The sequence below is a fragment of the Eptesicus fuscus genome, chromosome 2, assembly GCF_027574615.1.
Source record: "Eptesicus fuscus isolate TK198812 chromosome 2, DD_ASM_mEF_20220401, whole genome shotgun sequence".
Lineage (NCBI taxonomy): Eukaryota > Metazoa > Chordata > Mammalia > Chiroptera > Vespertilionidae > Eptesicus > Eptesicus fuscus.
The window spans coordinates 115,489,598-115,515,082 of record NC_072474.1 but is presented as its reverse complement, the minus strand read 5'-3'; the positions used below and the strand labels follow the sequence as shown (position 1 = coordinate 115,515,082).

Sequence of the window (25,485 nt, the reverse complement as noted above, 5' to 3'; positions counted from 1 at the left end):
GAGACCACGCGGCGTCCGGCGGGGAGAGCTGACCCCGACGCCTCCCCGAACCAGGCCCAGGGAGGGTCCCGGGAAAGAGGAGACCCCACGCCAGGCCGGCGGGGGCCGTGCTGCGCCCCGGCCAGTGCCAGCCGCTCAGAGAGAAGCGGGGCTGCGTGGCGGGCTCTCACCTGCTGCCGGCGGGAAACGTCGTGCCACGCGTGTTCGCAACAGGCAGATGTGTGTGTGCATGTGTGTGCGCGCACGCACGCGTGTGTATGTGTAGCTATATGTGCAAGGGTGTATTTGGGTGTGCATGTTTTCATGTGAGCGTGTGTGCAGGCATGTAAGCGTGTGCACATGCACATGTGTGCCTGTGTATATATGCAGGCGTGCACCCACGCGTGTCTGTCTCCATCCAGGGGGAGGAGGCCGTGAGCCACGCTCGTGACCAGTGCAGCGACTGGCAAGTCTGTCCTGGCCTCGTCCCCGTCTCATTTCGTTCCGCCGCTGGGGACACACCTCCGCCCTCTGCCCTGCACACGGCCCCAGGGAAACCCCACGCGGGGAGAGGTGACACGGGACAGCGGTCTGGGAGGAGGCAGCCCGGGCCAGCCCTGGGCCCGCTGGGCGGGGCCGCGCCGCACCTACCCAGGCTGTAGGCCGTGCAGACGTCCGCGCCCGCCGTCTTGCTCAGCAGCCGCCGGGCGTCCTCCGCGGAGAAGCGGCCCTCCCGGCGGAAGAAGGCCCTCTCCTCCTCGCCGAGGAAAAGCGCGCTCTCCAGCCTGGAGAGACAGAGGCCACCTCACCCCGCGGTCCCCACGGCAGCCGCCAGGGAGACCCACTGCGCTCCCTCCACGACTGTCCCCGCACACCTACTGTGTGCCCAGCAGTGGAGGCCCCAGAGAACAAACAAAACCAACATCCCGCCTTCCAGGGAGCCAGCCCAGCAGCAGGTGCCCGGAGCCGGGCTGGGACAGACGCAGCGGGTCACAGCAGCCTGGGAAGACGAGCTCCTGGGCTGCCTGCAAAGCCCAACCTCAAATGCCCTCCCCCGCCCCCCTGGAGGCCGGCGTGACGGTGCAGGCAGAATGGATCCCTCCACACGCTCAACTCCTCACACAAGCCCCACGGCGCTCCCAGGCACCTCACACAAACCCACACAAACACGCGTGTGCTCCGTGAGGTTGGGGAGAGGGAAGTCAGAGGACACAGAGGGAGGGGCGGGAGGAGGGAAGGAGGAGGCCGCTTGCTTATAGGACTACGTTCCCCGCAGAATACGGAACTTGGACATGCACTTTGGAGCTCAGAGGATGCTATTCTGAGACGGCAAAGAGAACTTAGAGTAGCTTGTGGGACATTGGACGAAATAAGTGACAAATGTCGGTGTCATAAAGACAAGAAAGACGGGTAACCGCAGGCCAAGGCGACAGACAAGACGACGGAGACAGGACAGCTGGTCACGCGCCGTCTGGAATGTTCTCTGGCTAGAGCGGGCGTATGGGAAACTGGCGAATCCGAATGGGGTGTGTGAGGACGGGGTGTGTGAGGACGGGGTGTGTGAGGACGGGGTGTGTGAGGACGGGGTGTGTGAGCACGGGTCGGGGTTCATTCCTGGCCTTGACCGTCAGACAGGGGTTATGCAAGAGGATGTCTGGTTTTCAAAACACTGAGTGGTTTCGGAGTAAAGAACATCATGTTCTCAACTCCCTCTCGAGGGCTGAGGAGAACCTGGAAGGAGAGGAAAGAGGAGAAAGCGTGCGGTCGCGTGGGCGTGCGGGCCATCGGGGAGGGTGCCGGCCTCGTGCTGTCCCGTGACCTTTCCCCGAGCCCGGACGGCGTCGGGGTGTGAGGAGGAGAGGACAGCACCAGTTGTTCGCGGAACAAAGGGCACAGCCCCAGGCTCTGGAGCGGGAAGATTTCAGCAAGTTTGCCGAGTGAAGAGGGGAGGCCCGGGGTCTCCTGCTAAGCAGGACCGGGCCCGGCCCCGGACACCTCTGGGTTAAGATACAGCAACAGCCCGGCCGGCGTGGCTCCGTGGTTGAGCGTCCACCTATGAACCGGGAGGTCACGGTTCAATTCCCGGTCGGGGCACGGGCCCGGGTTGCGGGCTCGATCCCCAGTGTAGGGAGTGCAGGAGGCAGCTGATCCATTATTCTCTCTCATCACTGATGTCTCTCTCTCTCTTCCTTCCTCTCTGAAATCAATTTTTAAAAATATACATATATTTAAAAAAGATAAGAAACAAACAAAAATAAATTAATTAAATAAATAAAAGAGAGCGGGGCATGGGGGGCCCACACAGTGAGAGGAGCCGGGCCGGGGTGACAATCCCCAGGGATGAGCCATTGGAGATGAGACTTGGGGCCAGAGAGGGCCAGGAAGGAGGGGGCAAGCTAGCCTCCCAGCTGGACTCGGGGGGGGGGGGGTGTAGATGGTGAATGGTGGCCTGTGAAATCGGGGCCACTGGGCCTGAGTCGGGGGGAAGGCCAGGCCCGGACGCTCTGAAGGGCTTTCTGAAGGGGAGCCTTGCATTGAAGTGTCCCCCAAGCTCCTGTCGTCAGGAGCCTTATTTGAAATGGGGTTTTCAGGTGCAGTCGGGGGAGGCCCTGAGACGCGGCACTGTGGGCCGCTCAGGCGGCTCTAAGCCCAGCGGCCGGTCCGTGTGAGACAGAGGCGACGAGGCCGTGGGAAGACAGAGGAGACTGGGTGACGGGGCCACAGGGAACCCCGGGAGCCTCGGGAAGCGGAGGAGGCAGGAAGGACCCTCCCGCAGCCCGGAGGGAGCAGCCCCTGGGCGCCTGGCTGTGGACTGGCCTCAGAGCGAGAGACGCAAAGGTGGGGGCCTGAGCTCCAGGAGGAGGCGCTGTGCACCGCAGCCCCGGGGCTGGTGCGTGGAGACACAGCTGGGTCCCAGAGAAAGATCCCTGGCAGCGCCGAGAGCACGGGCTCCAGGCCCAGACAGGAGGGGACACTGGCCCGGGGACGGGGTGGCAGCCTGGATTCGCTCCAGCCCCGGGACGTGGCTGGGAGCAGGCTCGGGAGGCGTGGTCCGGGCCGAGCCGCCTTGTCACTGGGAGGCAGGCAGGCAGTGGCAGGACCCAGGGCGAGGGGGCCGGGAGGGGGGGCGGAGGGGGGCCGGGAGGGGGGCGGGAGGGGGGCCTCGGCCACTCACTCGGACACGCGGCCCTGCACACTGACGAGACTCGTCCGCACAAACCCGACCTGGCCCGAGGCCACGTGCCGGCCCAGGAACCAGGGCAGGCCGGGCACCTGGGCGCCCAGGATCTCGATGAGGTCGCCGCTGTGGAAGGCCAGCTCTTCGGGCCCCGCGCCCGGGTAGTCTGCCACGGCTGCGGCCAGGCCCACGGCTGCGGAGGGAGGGCTCCGGTCAGTGCTGGGGGCCGGCTGGGCAGACGGCAGCGCAGCCAGGCGTGCCCAGTCCGGCCGTGGGACCATGTGGCACCTGCCCCGCGTGTGGTGAGGCCTGGCCACCGCACCTGAGGGCTGGCATCTCTGGGGTCCTCAGAGAGGGCGCTGTGTCCTCACGCTGACGTGGGAAACTGAGGCCTGGGTGTCGGCCCCAAGGCCAGGGCCCCTCCCTCCATTCCTCGCCAGCAAGGCCGGCCAGGGCCCACTCAGGGCGCATGGGGCTGTGAACATGGGTCCTTCCCATCCCCCTCCCACGGCGCGCATGTCCACCTCACAGGGACACAGCCACCCAACACGAGCCAGCTGGGGCAGAGCAGACGCGCCGGCCGGAGCCCGGGGTCCTAGCAGCGCCGGCTCTCCGAACAAGACCTGGCCTCACGGCCTCACTAGTGTTAATAGCGGCTCCAGCCCAGCCCCCAGCCCAGCCCGCCTGTCCCAGGTCAACCCGGAGCAGGCAGCCTGGCCTGGCTGTGCTGGGGGTGGGGGTGGGGGTGGGGGTGGGGGGGGTGCTACACCAGCCCACAGGCCTCGAGCCTCAGTTATCGCCTTGTGAACTGGAGAGAAGGCTATGTCTTCTGGCTTGGGGTGCCTTCAGGTGAGTGCAGAAGCTTCCAGAATGCTGGTGCCTACCCTCCCCCAGCCCCCACCCACTGCCCCAGGGGAGACATTTACCCATCAGCTGGGTGTCTGGCGTCACAGGTTCACCCACAGAGTCCTCGAAGGGGTCCCAGGCGACCCTGAGAGCCCATCTGCAGTGGGAGAGGGGGGTCTCTGCTGTGGGGACTGGATGAGTTAGCAGCCCCGTGACTCATGCGGGTCCCACCACCTGTCCCACCACACACACACACACACACCCACACACACACACACACACCACACACCACACACATACGCGCGCGCACACACACACCACACACGCACACACACACCCACACACGCACACGCACACACACACACACACACACACACACACACACACGCACACGCACACCACACACACACACACACACACACACGCACACGCACACGCGCACACACGCCTGCCCCGGGGTGCGGCCTTCAGGCCCAGGCGTGGCCCTGTCCAGGCCCGTGCTGCCGCCCAGCCCGTTTGCCTCCCGCCTTCCTCAGGCTCCCGTCCGGGCCCTTATTTCCCCGGAGAGAAGCTGAGCCACGGCCTGCTGTTCCCGGACAGCGGACACCGGGAGACGAACTTGCTCTCTGTGCCGTGGCTGCCGGGCAGCTCCCAGCCGAGCTCATGCCCGTGGGCAGCATGTGGGCAGCTTGGTCTCGGGCCGCGCCCGCCTGGGTGGCATTTGCGCAGGTCCCCGTGCGCTCCCAGCGGCGGGCTCACGCCCTACGGCTCCCGCAGCAGCTTTCCAGATGAGCCAGCGCGTGGGGCAGCTCGTCCCGGGCCCTGGGCGCGCTGTGTCCTGTCCCCTGAGGCAGGTGGGCTGGGAGCAGCAGGAGGGGGCGTGGGGTCTGCCGGGCTCACGCTGCCCCCCGCCCCCCCCCAACGGACAGCCCAGGGCCTGGCCTCCGCGTGGGGCTGCCAGCGGGAAGCAGAGGAACGAAGGCCGGTACCTACTGATGAAACGGAGTCAGAGGCTCTGCAGCGGACACGGCCGCCTCCTCCTCGGAGCACGCGCGGAGCCTGCAGGCCGGGGAGCCCGCTCCCGGGGCCCCCTCTCCCTGGGGAGCCCCTGAAGCCGGCCTGAGGGGCTGGGGGCCCCTGTCTGCACCCTGGGGACCGGTGGTCACTCTCACGTAGCCGTCAGGACACAGGACAAAGAAAGGCCCTGTGACGTGACAGAGGGTGGTCACTCAGGTGGCCAGACACAGAGGCAGCTATCGCTCTGCAGGGGACCCACTCTCCCCTCAGGACACAGGTGCGGGCGGCACCCCCGCCCGTCTCTCACCCACAGCTGCCAGGCACCAGACCCCAAGGGCCAGACGGGGAGGCTGGACCTGGGCTGGGGTCCTGGCTCTGCTGGCCTTCCCCTGGGAGCCTGGCTCCCCCTCAGACGCTTGGGGCCTCAGTTTCCCCTTCTGTGCTGTGAAGGGCCAGACGTGTGATCCCACGGGCGAGTGGGCCCACGTCAGGCTGTGTGGCCGCGTCAGGAGCGCGGGCTGGGGTGGCGCTTGCAAGCCCCCTTCCTCTTATTTCTTGGGGAGCTGATCGGTGATAAAGCCCGGGCACCCCCCTGTCGGTGTCCGCGGCCCAAGCCCCTCGGTCCCCACTGCACCAGCCCCCCAGCTGTCGAGACCCCGAGTCCCCAGCGCGGCGTGGGCCGGCGCCACTGCCCCCGCGGCTCACCTTCCTGGACCAGGAGGCTCTCGTGCGTCAGCCTCAGCGCCTCCTCGTCCACGCAGACCCGGATGGCCGCCTCCTCGTGCTCCTCGGGCGAGCGCAGCCAGAAGGCCGGGCCCACCAGCAGGTTCTCCAGGCAGTGGTGCGTGAAGCCTGCGGCAGGCGGCCCGGTCACAGCGTGCTCGGGGGCGGCTGAGCCCGGCACCCACCAGGCTCAGGGAGACACCCGCCTGGCCGTCGGGACCTGCAGTGCCCGCCCCCTCCCCCGGGTGGCCCTGTCCCACTGTCGGAGCTGCAGGGGACCAGTCGTGACCCTGACCTCCCTGGGCCTTGGGAAGGTTCAGCAAGGACAAGTGACTTCCTCTAGGACCTCGGTCTCCTCGTCTGTGAGACGGGACAGAGCATGCTCACACGGGGGCGGGGGGAGGGGGCGGGGGGAGGGGCACTGCCCTGCTCGGGGCAGCAGGAAATTGTCCCGGATTCTTATTTTCAAGCCTCCTGGCTCTCAGGCTGGGGGGAGGGGTGCGGAGCATGTTCCCCAGGGGACCCTGCAAATGCCTCCCCATAGAACGAGGAATATTCTGGAAAGCAAGCACCACGGCTGAGGTTGAAATGAGTTTCCTGGACTATGCTCGGCCGGTCGGGCGGTCAGAGAGCTGGGAGGTCCCGCGCTGGAAGGAGGTGGGGACTCGGCCCAGCCATGAGGCCGCACAGCCCTGAGCGTCTGGAGCGCCCCCCCCCCCCCCCCAGCACCCCACCTGAGCACAGGTGAGCCCCTCCTTCCCCAGCTGCCCCAGAGGCCGTGGGCGCTAACCTACTCTAGAGCCTGGTTGTACCATCAGGCGCGGTGTGGGCCAGCGCCTGGGGGGGAGCCCGTCCCGGCTCGGCCTTACCGAGGGCGTGGTAGGTGGAAAACTTCCAGATCTCTTCGAAGGTCTTGAAGGTCACCACGAGCCGGTCCTGGTCGCTGTGGATGGACAGCAGCCGGGCCGACAGCTCCTGCCGGGGGAGCAGGAGTCAGAGACGGCCCCGCGGCGCTGAGGTCTGACCGGCACGGGCCAGGTACGGGACGGGAACTTTATAGACGGACCCTGGCCGGCGCCACACACAGCTGCCTCCTCGACAGCCAGGTGCGCCCTCCGCCCTCAAGCCCGCTGCGCTCCCCAGAGCCTGGGCACGCCTGCTCCTTCGAGCCCCTGGGCCTCCGGCTGGGCTCCCCCCCACCACTCCTGGTTTGCCAGGCGCAGGCCCAGCGTGCCTGTCCCTCCTGGCCTCCTGTGCGTGGCACGGCAGGGGCTCAGCCCAGAGCCAGGGCTCACCCTCTAGGGTGAGAGCCGCGCTCGCCCGGGGTCCCCAGGGCAGCCCCGCGGCTGAGTGCGCACAGGGTGCTGTGCAGCCGTGGGGGCCGCACACCGCTCCTCGGGCCAGGCTGCTGGCAGGGTCAGAGGGTGGCCACCTGTCCCTAACCCGGCCCCCTCCTCCACCAGCCTCCTGTCCGACGGTCCGTCCCGCAGATCAGCTCCCAGCTCCTCTACCCCCCACAAAGGAGGGCGCTGGAGGAAGGAATGGGGGTCATCGGGAACTCGGTGGCCCTGCGTGGCTGTGCCCTGCGTGGTGCTCTGGGGACACACATCCAGGAGAGCGGGTGGGGGTGCGTCGCAGGCCGCCATGAGGGGAGGTGGAGGGCGGCCTCCCGCCCATGGCCTTGGCCCCTTGGAGGCCTGGACTCACGGACCCTGGTCCTGCTGCCCCCCCCCGCCCCCGTCTCCTCTGCACCGTCCTCCCGGTCCCCTCGTCAGGCAGGGGCCCTACACCTGCGCTCCCCCAGGTCCCGGCCCTGGGGAGCCACTCACCCCGAGCGTGCGGGCCACCTCCCGGCTGTCGTTCTCCAGCAGGCGGAGCCGGGCCCGCAGGGTCTGCTGCAGCCCGGGGTCCGGCTGCCCGCCCCGCCTCCGCACGGCCTGCAGCTGCAGCGTCAGGTCTGCAGGGACAGGTCAAGGTCAGGCAGTCCGCCCCCAAGACCCCCAGCCACAGGCGGGGCCCGGGTTCAATGCCCACCTCAGGCGTCGCCTCTGGACGCCCTGTACTGATGCCCACCCGAGCCCCAGTTTCTCTCCTGGAGGGCGAGTTGCACGCTGCTCCACCCAGAGCGATGGCGGGCCCCCCTCCAGCCCCAGCACAGGCCCCCAGGAGCTATCGGCAGGTGGTCCTGAGTCACCGAGACCTCCAGCCCGACCTCCCCTCCGCCAGCCCCAGACAGGACCTCCGACCCCCAGCAGACACCCCACAGACCCCTAGCCCCCCCAACCCAGCTCCTGCCCCTTCTCCCACCCCAGCCCTGCCCAGGCCACACCCACCTCCCTCCATCACGGGCCTGGGGGCCCACGGGAGCCCCTGACCCCCCCCCCCCGTGGTGCCAGCCTGGCTCCCTCAGGTGCAGATCTCAGCTCAGATGCCCCTACCTCCCCCCCGCCTCCAAGGAGGCCTCCAGAACCCAGGAGTCCCCAGAGCCCCAGGGGCTGCTGGAGAGGGGAGAAGAGAGAGGAGGGGAGGAGAGAGAGTCCCACGCCCTTTGACAGCCTTGCACCTGCCTTAGAACTTTCCGGCAAAGGGCCCTGGAGCACACCCCCCCTCCCGTGGGCGGGGCCGGGGCAGAGACTGGGCAGCTCTGGGGTCTGGCCAGCCCCGAGCAGGCAGCGGGCAGCACCTCACAGCTGCCCCTCCTGCCCCGTCAGAGGGCGGGCTGCCTTCTCAAACCCCAAGTGCCCTGCCCTGCTGCCCAGCTGGCCCTGACCCCCCCGGGACCACAGGGCGCTCTGACCTCCGAGAGGAAGGGGGACGGGCAAGGTGAGGTGCCAGCGGCACTGGGGTCTCCGTCCCGCACAGCTGGGGGTCAGGGTGGGGTCTCCGGGGCAAGGGGCAGATTCTTCCCACACCCCACCTGGTGCTAGCCCCAGCCCAGGGGTGCCCACACCCACGCCCCCATTCTCGGAGCCCCCTCCCCGGAGACCAGCCCTGGGACAGCTCCCCGAGGCCTTCCCTCGGCCGCCCCCCGTTCCGTCTGGTTCTTACAGGCCCGCCCGTCACCCTCCGTGTCCCTTCCCTGCAGGCGCCTCAGGGCCACGTCCCCTCTGAGCGGGACAGAGCCGGGAAGCCCTTTGCAAATGCAGCTGAGCCCACACCCTGGCCCCTGCGGGATGCGGGGTCCCGGGCCCCACCCCAGACGGATGGATCCAGGACCCGGTGCGGGACCTGGGCGTCTGCGTTTAGCGAGCTCCTCGCCGCCCCCCAGAGGGAGGGGCAGGAGTCCCACGTTCCCATCCGCAGCCTGGACGAACCCGCCCGCCGTGCGTGCAGCCCGGGGATGCCTACCTGTGGGGTACGCTCCCCTCGGGCCGGGAGGGATCCCAGGGCCCCGCTGAGAGTCGCGCGGGGCTGGAGCAGCGTCTGTAACACAGCGGGTCTGTGGTTCAGGCGAAAGCAGGCCGCTCCCTGCACAGCCGCCCCCCCTTCCCGCAGGGCCACACCCCCATGAGGACGGAGGCCTGTGAGTTTCCCTCGCGCTTTAAGAAACCAGCCCAGAGCGGCCGGTGTGGCTCCGTGGTTCAGCGTCGACCGTGAACCAGGAGGTCGTGGTTGGATTCCCGGTCAGGGCACATGCCGGGTTGCGGGCTCGATCCCCAGTGGGGGGTGTGCAGGAGGCAGCCCATCCGTGATTCTCTCTCATCATTGCTGCTTCTATCTCCCCCTCTCCCTTCCTCTCTGAGATCAGTAAAAATATGCATTTAATAATCATCAAAAAAGAAACCAGCCCAGCGCCACGGCCTCAGGAAACAACGTGCACTACCCTGCTGTTCTGGGGTGCCATAGGCACGCTCTGAGGGCGCGCTGGCTGAGGGGCTGGCTGAGGGTGCACTGGCTGAGGGGCTGGCTGAGGGCTGGCTGAGGGTGCACTGGCTGAGGGTGCACTGGCTGAGGGTGCACTGGCTGAGGGCGTGCTGGCTGAGGGTGCACTGGCTGAGGGGCTGGCTGAGGGCTGGCTGAGGCTGCACTGGCTGAGGGTGCACTGGCTGAGGGCGCACTGGCTGAGGGTGCACTGGCTGAGGGCTGGCTGAGGGCGCACTGGCTGAGGGCTGGCTGAGGGCGCACTGGCTGAGGGCTGGCTGAGGGTGCACTGGCTGAGGGCGCACTGGCTGAGGGCTGGCTGAGGGCTGGCTGAGGGTGCACTGGCTGAGGGCGCACTGGCTGAGGGTGCACTGGCTGAGGGCTGGCTGAGGGCTGGCTGAGGGTGCACTGGCTGAGGGCCTGGCTGAGGGCTGGCTGAGGGGCTGGCTGAGGGCGCACTGGCTGAAAGGCTGACTGAGGGCGCACTGGCTGAGGGTGCACTGGCTGAGGGCGCACTGGCTGAGGGTGCACTGGCTGAGGGTGCACTGGCTGAAAGGCTGGCTGAGGGCGCACTGGCTGAGGGCACACTGGCTGAGGGTGCACTGGCTGAGGGCTGGCTGAGGGCTGGCTGAGGGTGCACTGGCTGAGGGGCTGGCTGAGGGTGCACTGGCTGAGGGGCTGGCTGAGGGTGCACTGGCTGAGGGCGCACTGGCTGAAAGGCTGGCTGAGGGGCTGGCTGAGGGTGCACTGGCTGAGGGTGCACTGGCTGAGGGTGCACTGGCTAAAAGGCTGGCTGAGGGCGCACTGGCTGAGGGTGCACTGGCTGAGGGTGCACTGGCTGAGGGCTGGCTAAGGGCGTGCTGGCTGAGGGTGCACTGGCTAAAAGGCTGGCTGAGGGTGCACTGGCTGAGGGCTGGCTAAGGGCGTGCTGGCTGAGGGTGCACTGGCTGAGGGGCTGGCTGAGGGTGCACTGGCTGAGGGGCTGGCTGAGGGGCGGGCTGAGGGGCTGGCTGAGGGGCTGGCTGGGGGTGCACTGGCTGAGGGTGTACTGGCTGAGGGGCTGGCTGAGGGTGCACTGGCTGAAAGGCTGGCTGAGGGTGCACTGGCTGAGGGGCTGGCTGAGGGTGCACTGGCTGAGGGTGTACTGGCTGAAAGGCTGGCTGAGGGTGCACTGGCTGAAACCCAGGTGTGGGCAGGGCGGCTCCTCTGAGGCTCCCGGGGAGAGTCTGACCCTGGCCTTTCCAGCACCCAGAGGCGCCCGCAACCCTTGGCTCCTGGCCCCTCCTCCATCGTCAAAGCCTTTGGTTTCTCTGACTCCGCCCTCGGGATACTCTCCTGTCTCAAGACCCGAACTCCGTCCCACCTGCGCTCCCTGTCGCCACGGGGTGAGGTGGGTGTGCGGGTCTGGGATTAGGCGGACTTCGTTGGGGGCCACTATTCTGCTGACCACACAGGGGAGGTGACAACCGGAAGGGACTCGGGGTCTGGAGCAGACAGAGCTGTGTCCTGATCCGGCTGCACCAGTCAATTGCTGGGCGGCACGTGCCTGTGAGGCTGTGGGGTGGGGCTCTCAGCCTGGCGAGGACTAGTGAGGTACCCCAAGATTCAGGGTCAGAGCGGGACCCACGCTGGGACCAGTGCAGAGAGCAGCTCAGTCCTCCCCTGCCATCCCTTCCGCGCCCCCATCGGGAGGCCGGCTCCAGTGTGCACCTTGGCTGGAGTCCTGGGTCTCTGCCCAGCTCAGTTTGCTCATCTGTAAAATGGGCTGAGCAATTGGGGCCTAAGGATCAAGGCCGGTGTGATTGGGAAGAGCCTGTGATTCCGCAGCCGGTGTGACCTTCAGGCTGCCGGTCCCCAGTGCCTGCAGGATGCTCCCCTAAGAGCCGTGGGCACAGCACTGCCCGCTCGGCCGTGGACTGGACAACACGATGGTGCTCGTTTCTGCTCTCTTCCTATCAGCATCTTCGCGCGCCTTCAGTGTGCCAGCCCCTGCGGTGTGCCAGCCCCACGCTGTGCTGCCGCCTGGTGGTCAGAGCCCACAGCCAGGCCTGGCTTGCTCTGCGGTCCAGGGCCTGCCTCAGCGCCGGGCAGGCAGCACAGACTCAGAAAACCTGCCAAATCCAAAAGAGCATACAGCATCCACTGGCGAAGCACCATCCTCCAATTCGGTTCCAGGGCCGGGCCGGGAAGTGCCCGTCTGTGGTCCCCCCAGCAGGAGTGCTCACAGGATGGTGGAGACGTGGGCAGACCCCGCGCTCACAGGGTGATGGAGACGTGAGCAGACCCCGCGCTCACAGGATGATGGAGACGTGGGCAGACCCCGCGCTCACAGGATGGTGGAGACGTGGGCAGACCCCGCGCTCACAGGATGATGGAGACGTGAGAGACCCCGCGCTCACAGGATGGTGGAGACGTGGGCAGACCCCGCGCTCACAGGATGGTGGAGACGTGAGCAGACCCCACGCTCACAGGATGATGGAGACGTGAGCAGACCCCGCGCTCACAGGATGATGGAGACGTGAGCAGACCCCGCGCTCACAGGGTGATGGAGACGTGAGCAGAGCGAAGCTGGGCCATTTGAATGAGAAATAAAGATGGCAGCTGGCACAGGCCGGAGAGCACAGTGCAGACCGAGGAGCCCTCAGGAAAATGAATGCTGAACCGTGGGGAGAGGGGACCGGCGTCCTTCGCAGAGCAAGTCAATGGTAAGCGTGGAGGAATAGCGCGTGAGATTGTCACCACGGAGGAGCCGTCACAATGATTCTCTTTTCCACCGAAAACCGGGCTGCGCGAGTGTCCCGAGGAACAAGGCATTGACTTGTCTCAAGTCTCTTCCCCGGGTGACGAGTGACGGCAGAGGAAGCGCGATGCCCGGACCGAGGGGAAGTCTGTGCCACACCCTGAACCAAGGCATCAAAACGACTGTCCCCGTACAGCCAGGTCGTCACACGGCCTCCAGCCACGCTGCGATGGGACACGGCGCTTCCGGGGCATCGCCCCAGGTACCCGGCATCGCGGGGGGCGGTCGCTGCTGCGCCCACGCGGAGGGGTGTGCTCCGGATGACCGGCGAGTTCTTAGAACATCGACCAGCGACACGGCTCCAGGCACGGCACGGCAGGCTCTCCGGCTGCCAGGACGTGGCTGGGCCGGTTGGCAGGGTCTGAGCGAGGCCTGAGGCTCACCACGTGGGCCCGCTGGCCGGGGCTCTGGAGGGCACGTCCGGGTTTAGGAAATACACACGCCAAAGCGATTGGGGCTCCAAGGAGCCCATATAGACAGAGAGGCCGCAGGTCCCTCCCTCTCTGGCCTCAGCTTGTCTCCGGGGGGCCAGGGCGGCCCGGCCTGAGCACCCCGGGGTGCATGGCCTGCGGGCAAAGCAGGACTGAGGGTGCACAGGTTTGTGAAAGGTCCGTCAGCAAGTGCAGGGCAGCTGCTCCAGAACTCCCCAGCCCCCTCCCCTCTCCCTGTCCGTGTGGGGTCACTGAAACGCCCCGAACAACACACTGGCCTGCACGCAACTCAGCAGACGCCCTGAGCCCGGCCGGCGGGGCTCAGCGGGTGAGCGTCGACCTAAGAACCCGGAGGTCACGGTTGATCCCGGTCGGGGCACCTGCCTGGGTTACGGGCTGGATCCCCAGTGTGGGGCGTGCAGGAGGCGGCCGGTCCCTGATTCTCTCTCATCACTGATGGTTCTCTCTCTCCCTCGCGCACCGCACTCACCGTCTCTGCCTGCAGCCTGGGCCTCCTCGGGTCCTGGTCCCGCCCAGCTGACCGACGAGCTCCCAGCCTTTCTCTGGACCTTGTCGCCACCGACGCCGCCCGAGGGCCCGGCCACCGTCCCCGTCGGGGCAGGCTCCTCCGCGGCCGCCTCCGCTGGGTCCTTCATGATTGACGTGGCCTCAGCGCCCAGGGCTGGGCCTGCCGGGCTGGCCGCTGTGGGGAGAGGAGAGGGTGGTGGTCAGCGATGACCTCTCCAGGGAGACGGGCCGCGGGCCCAGCACAGATGCTGCCGCCAGAGTTGGGGTTCAGAGGAGAGAGCCCCCTCCATGCCTGGGGGCCCACTCAGCCCTCTCGGGTCGGCTGGCGGTCACTTCCTCTCCGACCAGCACAATTCCCCTGGGCCGGGCTCGGGGAGCTCTGGGCCGGGCTGGGGGAGCTCAGGGCCGGGCTGGGGGAGCTCTGGGCCGGGCTGGGGGAGCCCAGGGCCGGGCTGTGCCTGGTGGCCTGGCCAATGCCCCCTGGCTGCAGGTGGACGTCCTGCAGGCAGGGTCCCTAGGCCCCGAGGACACAGCTCAGGGCTGCCTGTCCCGCTCAGCGCGTGGCTGCGAACGCCTGGAGGTGTGTGAGCAGGGCTGCGGGGACAGAGGGCCCTGTCCTTGTGGCTCACATGGCCCCGTGCTCGGGGTGAGCCCACCACACCTCCGGCCGCGGGCCTGAAGCGGGGACCCTGTGACAGCCATCCCCGAGCGATGGCTCTTCGCTCCATGTCACACGGGCCTCGAGCTGGGCTCCCACGGGCCCTGGCGCTGCCGTCACAACCCCGAGCCCGATCCAGCCCCGCGGCTGGTCTCTCCCACGGGCAGGGGCCAGGCAGCAGGGTCCCGGACCGAGTCCTGTTTGTCGGGAAATGGGCCAGGCCCCGGCAGCCGTGGGCGGAAGGAAGCAGGGCCGTGGCCGTGGCCGAGGCTACGTCTCCCCACCGGGGTTCCCCCAGCCCAGAGCCAGTCACCCTGCCCCCCCTCCCGGCCGGAGACGAGAGCCCTCACGGCGGGGACACCACGCCCTGGGCTTGGGGCTCGGTCACCCACCGAGGGCACAGGGGACCACGTCCTCTCAGGCAGGCAGGGAGGCACGGGCGACAGAGACAGCGCACAGGGCGGCTGAGGGACGCAGCCTGGGCCGCGGACCCTGGACCAGCCCAGCCCCTCCGCCCACGCCACTGGGACAGGGAGCTGGGGCTGCCAGCGGGGTCCATCTTCTCCTGCGGGTCTCACAGAGCGGGGCCCTGTTTGGGGGGCCCTAGTCCTGCCGCCTCCCCACCAGGTCTCTGTCCTCCCCTCTGCCGCCTTCTCCAGGAGCCACGTCCGATGCCCCCGAGACGGAGCAGGGCCTGCAGCCAGGCACCCGGCACAATGGACCAGGTCTGAGGCCTGTGCCTGTCACCCTGCTGGCCTTCCGGGCCGTCTGCGCGTCCACACAGGCCTGCCCTGCGCTCGGGGGCGGGCTGGGGACAGAGATGGGGCTGGGGACAGGGATGGGGCTGGGACAGGGACAGGACTGGGGACAGGGACAGGGATGGGCTGGGGACAGAGACAGAGATGGGGCCTGGGGACAGGGATGGGGCTGGGACAGGGACAGAGACGGGGCTGGGGACAGGGATGGGGCTGGGGACAGAGACAGAGATAGGGCCTGGGGACAGGGATGGGCTGGGGACAGGGACGGGACTGGGACAGGGACGGGCCTGGGACAGGGACGGGACTGGGGACAGGGTCAGAGATGGGGCCTGGGGACAGGGATGGGCTGGGGACAGGGACAGGGACGGGGCCTGGGGACCAGGATGGGCTGGGGACAGGGATGGGCTGGGGACAGAGACGGGCCTGGGTCAGGGACGGGCCTGGGACAGGGATGGGCTGGGGACAGAGACAGAGATGGGGCCTGGGGACAGGGATGGGCTGGGGACAGGGACGGGGCTGGGGACAGGGATGGGCTGGGGACAGGGATGGGCTGGGGACAGGGACAGGGACGGGCCTGGGGACAGGGATGGGCTGGGGACAGGGATGGGGCTGGGACAGGGATGGGGCTGGGGACAGGGATGGGCTGGGGACAGGGACAGGGACAGGCTGGGGACAGGGACAGGGACGGGCCTGGGGACAGGGATGGGCTGGGGACAGGGACAGGGACGGGCCTGGGGACAGGGACAGGGACGGGCTGGGGACAGGGACAGGGACGGGCCTGGGGACAGGGACGGGCTGGGGACAGGGACAGGGACGGGCTGGGGACAGGGACAGGGACGGGCCTGGGGACAGGGAAAGGGACAGAGATGGGGCCTGGGGACAGGGATGGGCTGGGGACAGGGACAGGGATGGGGCTGGGGACAGGGATGGGGCTGGGGACAGGGATGGGGCTGGGACAGGGACGGGACTGGGACAGGGACGGGGAAGGCTCTGCACAGGGACCCTCCCACCTGTTTGGGAGGGGCCTGGCCTGTGGGTGGGGCTGCAGTGACAGCTGTGAGCAGAGTTCCCAGTGACAGTCTATGTGAGGAAGTGGGAGCCATCTCCACGGAAGCGCTGCCCCCCTCCCCCTCCTTCCCGAAATGGCCTCGCTCGGCCTGGGGCGCCAGCTCGGCTGCAGAAGTGGCTCTGGGACTCCTGGGGCAGCTGGCGGTCACCCCGGGCCGCCCCGTGGAGGGTGTCCCTCCTCCGGCCTCGATCCTCTGAGCTCAGCTATGCCGGGCCCAGCCTGACCCGGGGTGGGGCGGGGGGAGGCGGGGGTTCGGCACCAGACGCAGAGCCCGGGGCCTCAGTCACTCACCGGAGAATGAGCATGAGAACATCGCCTCACAAGGGGGCTGTGGGTTACATGAGTGGTGCTCCGGGTTACAGGTGGCGTGTAATGAACGGGGGTGCAGGGGGTACACGGCACAACCCAGCCTTGAAGGGTTGGGGGAGGGGGTGTCTGGCCGGAGCTTATGCTGGGCTCATGCTGGACAAACACTCGGGGGCCCTGCAGCCTCGCCCCTCCATCAGGAGCACCTCTCCGGGGCTGTACTGGGGTGAACAGTGTCCCCCAAATCCGTTTCCCCCAGGACCTCAGCAGATGACCTTGTCTGGAAACAGGATCTTTGCAGCAAAGTGAAGGCTCGGCCACATCGGGGCAGGCTGGGCCCGAACGCAGGGACTGCTGTCACAGGACGGGAGGGACACGCACTCACACAGAGGCCGTGTGACCACAGGGTCGGCTGCAGCGGGGCCCCCAGCGGCTGGAGCAGGCGGGACGGCGCCTCCCCGAGCTGCTGACACTCTGATTCAGGCCCTGGCGCCCCGCCAGTGACAGCGAGTCTCTATGGTGAGTCCACGTGTGGGACAGGGTCACGGCTGCCCCGGAATTCTCGCCCCGCCCCCCAAACCCGAGACTCTGTGCCTCACCTTGTCCGTGGGGAAGCGGGGTCACCCTCACCTTGCGAGCAGAGTCAAAGGACTTGTCCTATCAGACACGGCACGACCCCGACATGGGACACGTCGCCCTTACCCACAGCGCTGTGGTGAGCACCTCAGCCACCACCATCTGACCCTCCGGGCCTGGAGGGCTGTCCTGCGCCCATTTCACAGATGGCCAGCCTGAGGCTCAGCGAGGCTTGAAAGGTGAGACTTGAACCAGGTGGGTCTGAGTCCAGCCCTCCAGCACCCGTCCGAACTTGAACGCACCCACCTCGCCCCCGCCCGCCTCCAACCCGGGGTTCAGTCAGCTCCTCGGACGGGGCGCTCAGAGGCACCCCACTCACAGCCGGCCCCTGTGCGGGCACCCCGGGCCCAGCCCCAGCCGCACCACTGACTCCCGACCTCGCTCTACCAGCCGTCACTTCTACGAGCCTCGCCAAGGGGGCGGGGGCGCCTGGAGGCCGGCGCAGGGTCCCGGGGCGTCCGTGGACCAGTGCCCGGGCAGGACTGGGTGCCGAGGCCTGGCCGGTGCCCTTCCCTCCAGCTCTCTGGGTGGTGCCCCTGGCGAAGGAACTCGCCCTGTTTTGGTGCCGGAAAGGAGGCCCAGCGTGGTGGCCTCAGAGTGGCCGGTCACGGCGACAGTGCCCCCCTGGGCCGGGCACTTCTGTGGCCAACGTGGCGGGAGGTCCCACTTGAGACCTGTGGCCCTGGCCTCCCGCACCACCGGCTCCGGACGCGCTGAGCCCTCGAGGGGGCGAGGTCAGCAGAGGCCACAGAGCCCGTGCCTTATCACACCCTCCATCGTCACGGCGCCATCTCGCCGGTCACCCCGCAGCACTCCTGACAGCCCCTCGGGCCCCCAGACCCCTGCCTGCTCCCCCGAACCCCTACGTCTCAGCCAGGTCTCCCAGAAAGTGAGAGACAGGCTGTTCTTAGACCCACCGGTGGGCGCCGCCTACCCGGCCAGGCCACGCCCGTCACCTCTGCCATCCCGTCGCCCAGCACCCCCTTACCTGCGCCCGCTCCTCAGGGCCGCGCCAGGACGCAGACACAGGGCGCTCCTCCCGCCGGCCCGAGGCTGCCTCCCCGCCGCAGCCAGGCCGCCCTCCGCCCTCCGCCCTCCGCGGCCACCGCCCCCTGCTTCCTGCCCCGCTTCCTCCCTGCGCCGGGGCCTGGCCAGGCCGCCTGCGGAGACAGCCAGTTGATCATTAGCTCCTTCCTGGGCCGGCTCCAGGCCTCCCGCCTGACCGCGGCCCGGCCCCCAGGTGCCGCCTCGCCCCGGGACTGGGGAAGTCCGCCAGCTGCCAGGCCTCCCTGCCAACCTCGGCCCGGCTCTGTTCCTCTTCCGCTTTCCGCACACCCACACGCACACACACACAAGACACGCGTGCACATGCTCACGCAGGCCCCCCGCTGACATGTGCACAGACCCAGCCCCCCCGCCCACACGTGCAAGGACACAGGTCCCTGCTGGGACCCAGGGGGTCAGCCACCGCTCTCCCTCCCCCCTTTCTGGCTGGGTCTGGCCCCAGCTGGCTTGAGAACAGGGAACACGGCCCTGACTGCTAGGGAGATGGGGCTGGGTCTCCTGTTGGCTCCAACAGGAAGTGGGCACTGAGCTGGGGTCCCCCGCAGCCCCGCTCTCCTGTCTCCCCTCACAGCCTTGCTGAGGGGCGGGCGCTGGTCCCAGCCCAGCCCTGGGAATCGAGAATGAGTGGGTGACCTTCACGCTTGGCCTGGCAACACCAGGAAGAATTGCCAGGTTCAGTGGTAACGCGCCTATTTTACAGACAGGAAAGCTGAGGCTCAGCGAGGCCGTGGGACATGCCCGAGACCAGAGAGAGCTGGAAGATGGGCTGGGACGGTGTCTGACGGACACGGAAGCCGGAAGGCCGGGTTTCTAACCGCGGCAGCGCTGACGCTGGGCGCGGGTTCCTGGTCCCGGGAGGCACTGCCGTGAGCGGTGTTAGCAGCATCCTGGCCTCGACCCGGGAGATGCCACCCCAGCTGTGACAGCCAAGCGTCTCGGATGTTCGTCTCCAGGGGCGATGTCGCTTGGGCTGAGGACCGTGGCTCTAGGCGAAGCTCTCTTGGGGTGAGGCCGAGCCCTCCGGCTCATGCTCCCGTCCCCTCCCCCGCCACCTGTCCTTTCTCTGGTCAGCTCCAGGCATCACGCACAGCCACCCCACAGTCCTCCAGCCCGTGGGCCTCAGGGAGCCTGGACAGGTGCCGGTCCCATCCGGAGCCCCTCCAGGCCAGGGCCTCGCCCCCCCTCCTTCACCGACACCCCAACTCCATGCCCACCTCCCCCCATCTGCTCCCGCGCCCCAGCCCCTGCCCAGCTCCCCACGGCCCCTGCGAAGCCCCCGCACAGGGCCCGCTGCCCGGCCACGGGACCTGCCTGTGCCTCTCTCGTACCAGGCGGCTCCTCCCAGGGCCATTCTCCGGGCGACGCGACACTGCTGCCCCCACCCGAGGAGGTGGCCACGCCCCTCGGCAGTGGCACCCAGGCCCTGTGGATGGATGCCCACAGACGGGCCTGCCAGGTCCCTCCCTCTCCTTCCTGCCTGGTCCGCGGGGGGCAGGCCCGGCGCCCTCACCGGCAGCACCGACCGCCGCGGGCACCTGTCCGCCGTGCACGGGGGCTGCGGGGGCGCACGGCCTGGGCGGTGGTCTGCTCACGGAGGGCCCGGGGCGGGGCTGTCCGGACTCAGCGCCGCTGTCAGGAGGGTTCACTTGCCGTGGGAATTACCCAGCAGGCCTAGCAGAGTGCACCGCAGTCTGTCCCGGTAAAAACGCCGGTGTCCCGGCCGCCCCAAGGCCAGCGACGGAGCTCTCCAGGCACCTGGAGAAGGACGTGTGTCTGGAAGGTCAGGCCCCTGGCCCGGACGCCCAGCCGAGGCTGGGGGGCTGCGGGGAGACGCACCGAGGCCGCCCCCTTGAGGCCTGCCCGTGGCTCCCGGCCCCGGCCCCCGGCCCCGGCCCCGGCCCCGCCTGTGAGGGACGAGCTTTGCGGGGTGCTCAGAGCCCCACGCCGGGCGGCCAGGGGAGGCTTGACCCCTGCGCCCTTGTTTGGCTGGAAGCTGTGGGAAGAGGCCCGGCCGCTCCACAGCCATAAGGGTCACGGGGTTTCCTCTCCTGCCTTTGTCCCCAGCGCCGGCCGGACCCGCATCCTGTTTGTCTCTGCAGCTGTGCCCGCGGCCCACGGCCAGAGAGGGTTTTCCCAGAGCCTCCCCCACTGTGCTCAGTGCTCCTCAACTCTGCTAGGCGCACCCCAACTCCTCATAGCGCACCCAGATTCCACAGAAGGCACCCAACTCTGCACAGTGCATTACTCCAGTGCACCCCAACTCTGCACAGCAACCAACTCCACAGGATGCACCTCAACTCTGCACAGTGCATTACTCCAGTGCACCCCAACTCTGCACAGCGCACCGACTCCACAGGATGCACCCCAACTCTGCACAGCGCATTACTCCAGTGCACCCCAACTCTGCACAGCACACCAAATCCACAAGATGCACCCCAACTCTGCACAGTGCATTACTCCAGTGCACCCCAACTCTGCATAGCGCCCCAACTCCACAGGATGCACCCCAACTCTGCACAGTGCACTGACTCCACAGGATGCACCCCAACTCTGCACAGTGCATTACTCCAGTGCACCCCAACTCTGCACAGCAACCAACTCCACAGGATGCACCCCAACTCTGCACAGTGCATTACTCCAGTGCACCCCAACTCTGCACAGTGCACTGACTCCACAGGATGCACCCCAACTCTGCACAGCGCATTACTCCAGTGCACCCCAACTCTGCACAGCGCATTACTCTGCCACCCCTGCCATCCCTGCAGGAAAGCGGGCGCGGGCCGCCTCTGGACCCGCCCCGGGTGTGGGTGCTGCTCCAGGATGGGGGAGCGGAGAAGCACCTCAGGACCCCCGAGCAGGGAGGGGTCAGCACACAGGCTCCCGTCCGCGGGAACTGGGGTGTCTGAGGCTCCAGGGACAGGAGTGTCTCGGCGGCGTGGGCGGGGCGGCACCGTGGGCAGGACTGACCAGCAGCTCAGGCCATCGCGGGCTTGAAGGCTCCGCACCACGAGGCGGGTCTGGCCGTGACCCTGAGCCAGGCAGTCCCTTACCCGTGCTCCCGCGAACTGGCTCTCGGAATGCAGAGCCGAGGGCCGGGGCAGGGAACTGGGCAGCAAGGCCCTCAGGCGCACAGCGGGGAAACTGAGGCGCAGGGAGAGAAAGCCTCTCACCCACGTCGCACGGCCGTCACCTGCAGGTGGCTCTGAGACGCGCCCCAGCCCAGGTCCTGCCCGGGACCATGCCCGCGCCCGCCCTGCCCCACGCCCCGCAGCACCCAGTCCGTCCTGGTCTCTGGCCCGACACGGGTGAAGGCAGATGTGACCGGCCTCGAGCGGTTTCCCAGAGAGACACCCGGACAGACACCCGGACAGACACCCGGATAGACACCACCTTCCTGGCGGCACATCCCTGCCCCCCAGCTCTAAGGCACCGGAGGCAGCACCCGGCTTGGGGGGCCTGCCCGTCGGTTCCTCCGCAGCCGCCTGAGCAGGAGGCACTGGGGAGACGGAGCCGCCGGCCTGGCCCCGCGGGAAGGGCTAGGATGGCCGCACCCAGCACGGCTCCGCGTGCCCGTTACCCTGGCCTCAGTGGCTGACACCCTCCCCGTCAGTGATGAGAGGGCCAGGCCCGTGACTGCGACACTGCTCTCTGCAAAACAGGCGGTCAGACCAGCAGGCTGTCCAGATGCCCGGCGGCCTGGCCGGGCCGGGTTGCGGGCCGGCAGGAAGCGGTCAGCAGTTCCTCGCGCCTGGGCCAGGACCCAGGGCGCCTCCCTCCCCGCCCCCCTTTCCCCGCCCGGCCTGGCCCCTGTCCCGCTCTGTGGCCAGGTGTGGCCCTTGAGGCGGGGCATGGGCTGACGGGGCGGCCGGGCCAGCTGGCCAGGTGCCCGGGCCTGTGTGTTAGGGACCCTTCATCCAGGTAGTCAGGGTGTGAGGGGCTGCCACAGACAGCGTTCAGGGGGTGCGCCATCCCCCACACCCCGGGTAATGGCACGTGGCACTGGGAGGGGTTGGCCAGATGGCATTCAGCCGTGTGGGCTCCCACGCAGGGCCCGGGCCCGGCCGGACATCCCCCTTCACTGCAGGGCAGGCCGAGGCCCTGGCGACCGGCGGGCTGCACAGGAGACAGGGGGACAGGACCTGGGCTTCACAGCTCCCTGAGACGTCACCCAGGGACACCCCCCCCGCCCTCACTCCCCAGAGCCCCTGTTCCTGACTCAGGGTGTGGGACCCCGCCCGCCCCCACTGGAATTCGGACCTTCTCGGGGCAGGCCCAGGGGGCGGCGTCTGCACGTGGCGTGTGCAGGTATTCACCAGCTTAGGTTAGGCCTCTGGGGCGGGCGTCCTCCTGCGGGACCCCTTTCCCTGGAATCCAGGGCGGTCCCTGCAGGCCAGCGGGGTCAGGAGGGCTGGGAGGTTCCATGGGACGCGAGACGCCTCAGTCCCTGGGCCGAAGCCCCAGCCACAGGTTCGGGGCTCAGCCCCACCCTCTGTGTGCTCCTGAGAGCCTCTCCCCCGCCTCACCCCGCCTCACCCCGCCTCACCCCACCCCACCTCTCCCCACCCCCCCCCCACCCCAACCCACCCAATCCCACCCCCCCCACCCCACCCCAACCCCACACCAACCCACCCAACCCCCCCCCCCCCACCTGATTCAAATCTGTCCTGCCCAGGCCCCCAGCAGCCACTGTGCTGCAGGCAGTGGTGGCCTCCATCCTTGTCTCCTGGTCTCTCAGTGGTCACTGGCTGGCGGGCCACACCCGCCTCCCAGCACCGCCTCCTGCCTCCCTCCCACCCCTCCTGCCTCACCTCTCAGAGGCGGGAGCCACAGTGCACACTGACAACCCGGGGTCATACCAGCCCTGGTCCCCCACCCGGTCCCACCCAGTGCTGCCCTTGCGGCCCAGGGCAGGCCCGGGACGTGGGTGGGTCAGGCCCCTACCCCCAGGCCCCGCCTCGGGGCGGACGGAGCAGCTGGCAGGTCCAGTGTACCAAGCACTTCAGTGGGATTTGTCCGGTGTTTTCCTCAGTCCTTTTCCTTTTAATTTTTAACCAACCAGATTGCGGCTGGTTTCGGTTCAGAGCCAGGCTGGACCCGCCCTCAGAGCAGCTGTTTTTCCTTAAACTGCACCTGAGGGGTTGGCCCCGAGGCCACGCCAGGAACCCCAAAACTCCACGGACAACAGCGAGCAGGCAGGCGGGCCTCTGCCTGCTGCCTTACATACGGGACACCCCGCTCCTTACATACGGGACACCCTGCTCCTTACATACGGGACACCCCGCTCCTTACATACATGACACCCCGCTCCTTACATACAGGACACCCTGCTCCTTACATACAGGACACCCTGCTCCTTACATACGGGACACCCTGCTCCTTACATACGGGACACCCCGCTCCTTACATACAGGACACACTGCTCCTTACATACGGGACACACTGCTCCTTACATACGGGACACCCCGCTCCTTACAAACGGGACACCCTGCTCCTTACAAACGGGACACCCTGCTCCTTACATACGGGACACCCCGCTCCTTACATACAGGACACACTGCTCCTTACATACGGGACACACTGCTCCTTACATACAGGACACCCTGCTCCTTACATACGGGACACCCTGCTCCTTACATACGGGACACCCCGCTCCTTACATACAGGACACACTGCTCCTTACATACGGGACACACTGCTCCTTACATACGGGACACCCCGCTCCTTACAAACGGGACACCCTGCTCCTTACATACGGGACACCCTGCTCCTTACATACGGGACCCCCTGCTCCTTACATACAGGACACCCCGCTCCTTACATACGGGACACACTGCTCCTTACATACGGGACACCCTGCTCCTTACAAACGGGACACCCTGCTCCTTACATACGGGACACACTGCTCCTTACATACGGGACACACTGCTCCTTACATACGGGACACCCTGCTCCTTACATACGGGACACACTGCTCCTTACATACGGGACACCCTGCTCCTTACATACAGGACACACTGCTCCTTACATACGGGACACACTGCTCCTTACATACGGGACACCCTGCTCCTTACATACGGGACACACTGCTCCTTACATACAGGACACCCTGCTCCTTACATACAGGACACCCTGCTCCTTACATACAGGACACCCTGCTCCTTACATACGGGACACCCCGCTCCTTACATACGGGACACCCCGCTCCTTACATACGGGACACCCTGCTCCTTACAAACGGGACACCCTGCTCCTTACATACGGGACACACTGCTCCTTACATACGGGACACCCCGCTCCTTACATACGGGACACCCCGCTCCTTACATACGGGACACCCCGCTCCTTACATACGGGACACCCCACTCCTTACATACGGGACACCCTGCTCCTTACATACAGGACACCCCGCTCCTTACATACAGGACACCCTGCTCCTTACATACGGGACACACTGCTCCTTACATACGGGACACCCCGCTCCTTACATACGGGACACCCTGCTCCTTACATACGGGACACACTGCTCCTTACATACGGGACACCCCGCTCCTTACATACGGGACACACTGCTCCTTACATACGGGACACCCCGCTCCTTACATACGGGACACCCTGCTCCTTACATACGGGACACACTGCTCCTTACATACGGGACACCCCGCTCCTTACATACGGGACACCCTGCTCCTTACATACGGGACACACTGCTCCTTACATACGGGACACCCCGCTCCTTACATACGGGACACCCTGCTCCTTACAAACGGGACACCCCGCTCCTTACATACGGGACACACTGCTCCTTACATACGGGACACACTGCTCCTTACATACGGGACACCCTGCTCTTTACATACGGGACACCCTGCTCTTTACATACAGGACACCCTGCTCTTTACATACGGGACACCCTGCTCCTTACAAACGGGACACCCTGCTCCTTACATACGGGACACCCCGCTCCTTACATACGGGACACACTGCTCCTTACATACGGGACACCCTGCTCCTTACATACGGGACACACTGCTCCTTACATACGGGACACCCTGCTCCTTACATACGGGACACCCTGCTCCTTACATACGGGACACCCCGCTCCTTACATACGGGACACACTGCTCCTTACATACGGGACACCCCGCTCCTTACATACAGGACACCCCGCTCCTTACATACAGGACACACTGCTCCTTACATACGGGACACACCGCTCCTTACATACGGGACACCCCGCTCCTTACATACAGGACACCCCGCTCCTTACATACAGGACACACTGCTCCTTACATACGGGACACACTGCTCCTTACATACGGGACACCCCGCTCCTTACATACGGGACACCCTGCTCCTTACATACGGGACACCCTGCTCCTTACATACGGGACACCCCGCTCCTTACATACAGGACACCCCGCTCCTTACATACAGGACACCCCGCTCCTTACATACGGGACACCCCGCTCCTTACATACGGGACACACTGCTCCTTACATACGGGACACCCCGCTCCTTACATACGGGACACCCCGCTCCTTACATACGGGACACCCTGCTCCTTACATACGGGACACCCCGCTCCTTACATACGGGACACACTGCTCCTTACATACGGGACACCCCGCTC

At 67.1% G+C, this 25,485-nt stretch overlaps 1 protein-coding gene across 1 annotated transcript in view; it reads right to left on the bottom strand.

Annotated features, from left to right (window-relative positions):
* Positions 1-25,485, bottom strand: part of SH3TC1 (SH3 domain and tetratricopeptide repeats 1) — a 46,808-nt gene that overhangs the window by 11,153 nt on the left and 10,170 nt on the right. Inside the window, exons 2-10 of the mRNA XM_054724245.1 lie at positions 13,326-13,538; positions 9,092-9,166; positions 7,573-7,700; positions 6,613-6,718; positions 5,726-5,872; positions 4,997-5,207; positions 4,084-4,160; positions 3,155-3,350; positions 631-764 (exon numbers count right to left, since the gene is read on the bottom strand). Coding sequence (XP_054580220.1) covers positions 631-764; positions 3,155-3,350; positions 4,084-4,160; positions 4,997-5,207; positions 5,726-5,872; positions 6,613-6,718; positions 7,573-7,700; positions 9,092-9,166; positions 13,326-13,491 — 1,240 coding nt within the window. The 5' untranslated portion in view covers positions 13,492-13,538. The remainder of the gene's footprint in view (positions 1-630; positions 765-3,154; positions 3,351-4,083; positions 4,161-4,996; positions 5,208-5,725; positions 5,873-6,612; positions 6,719-7,572; positions 7,701-9,091; positions 9,167-13,325; positions 13,539-25,485) is intronic.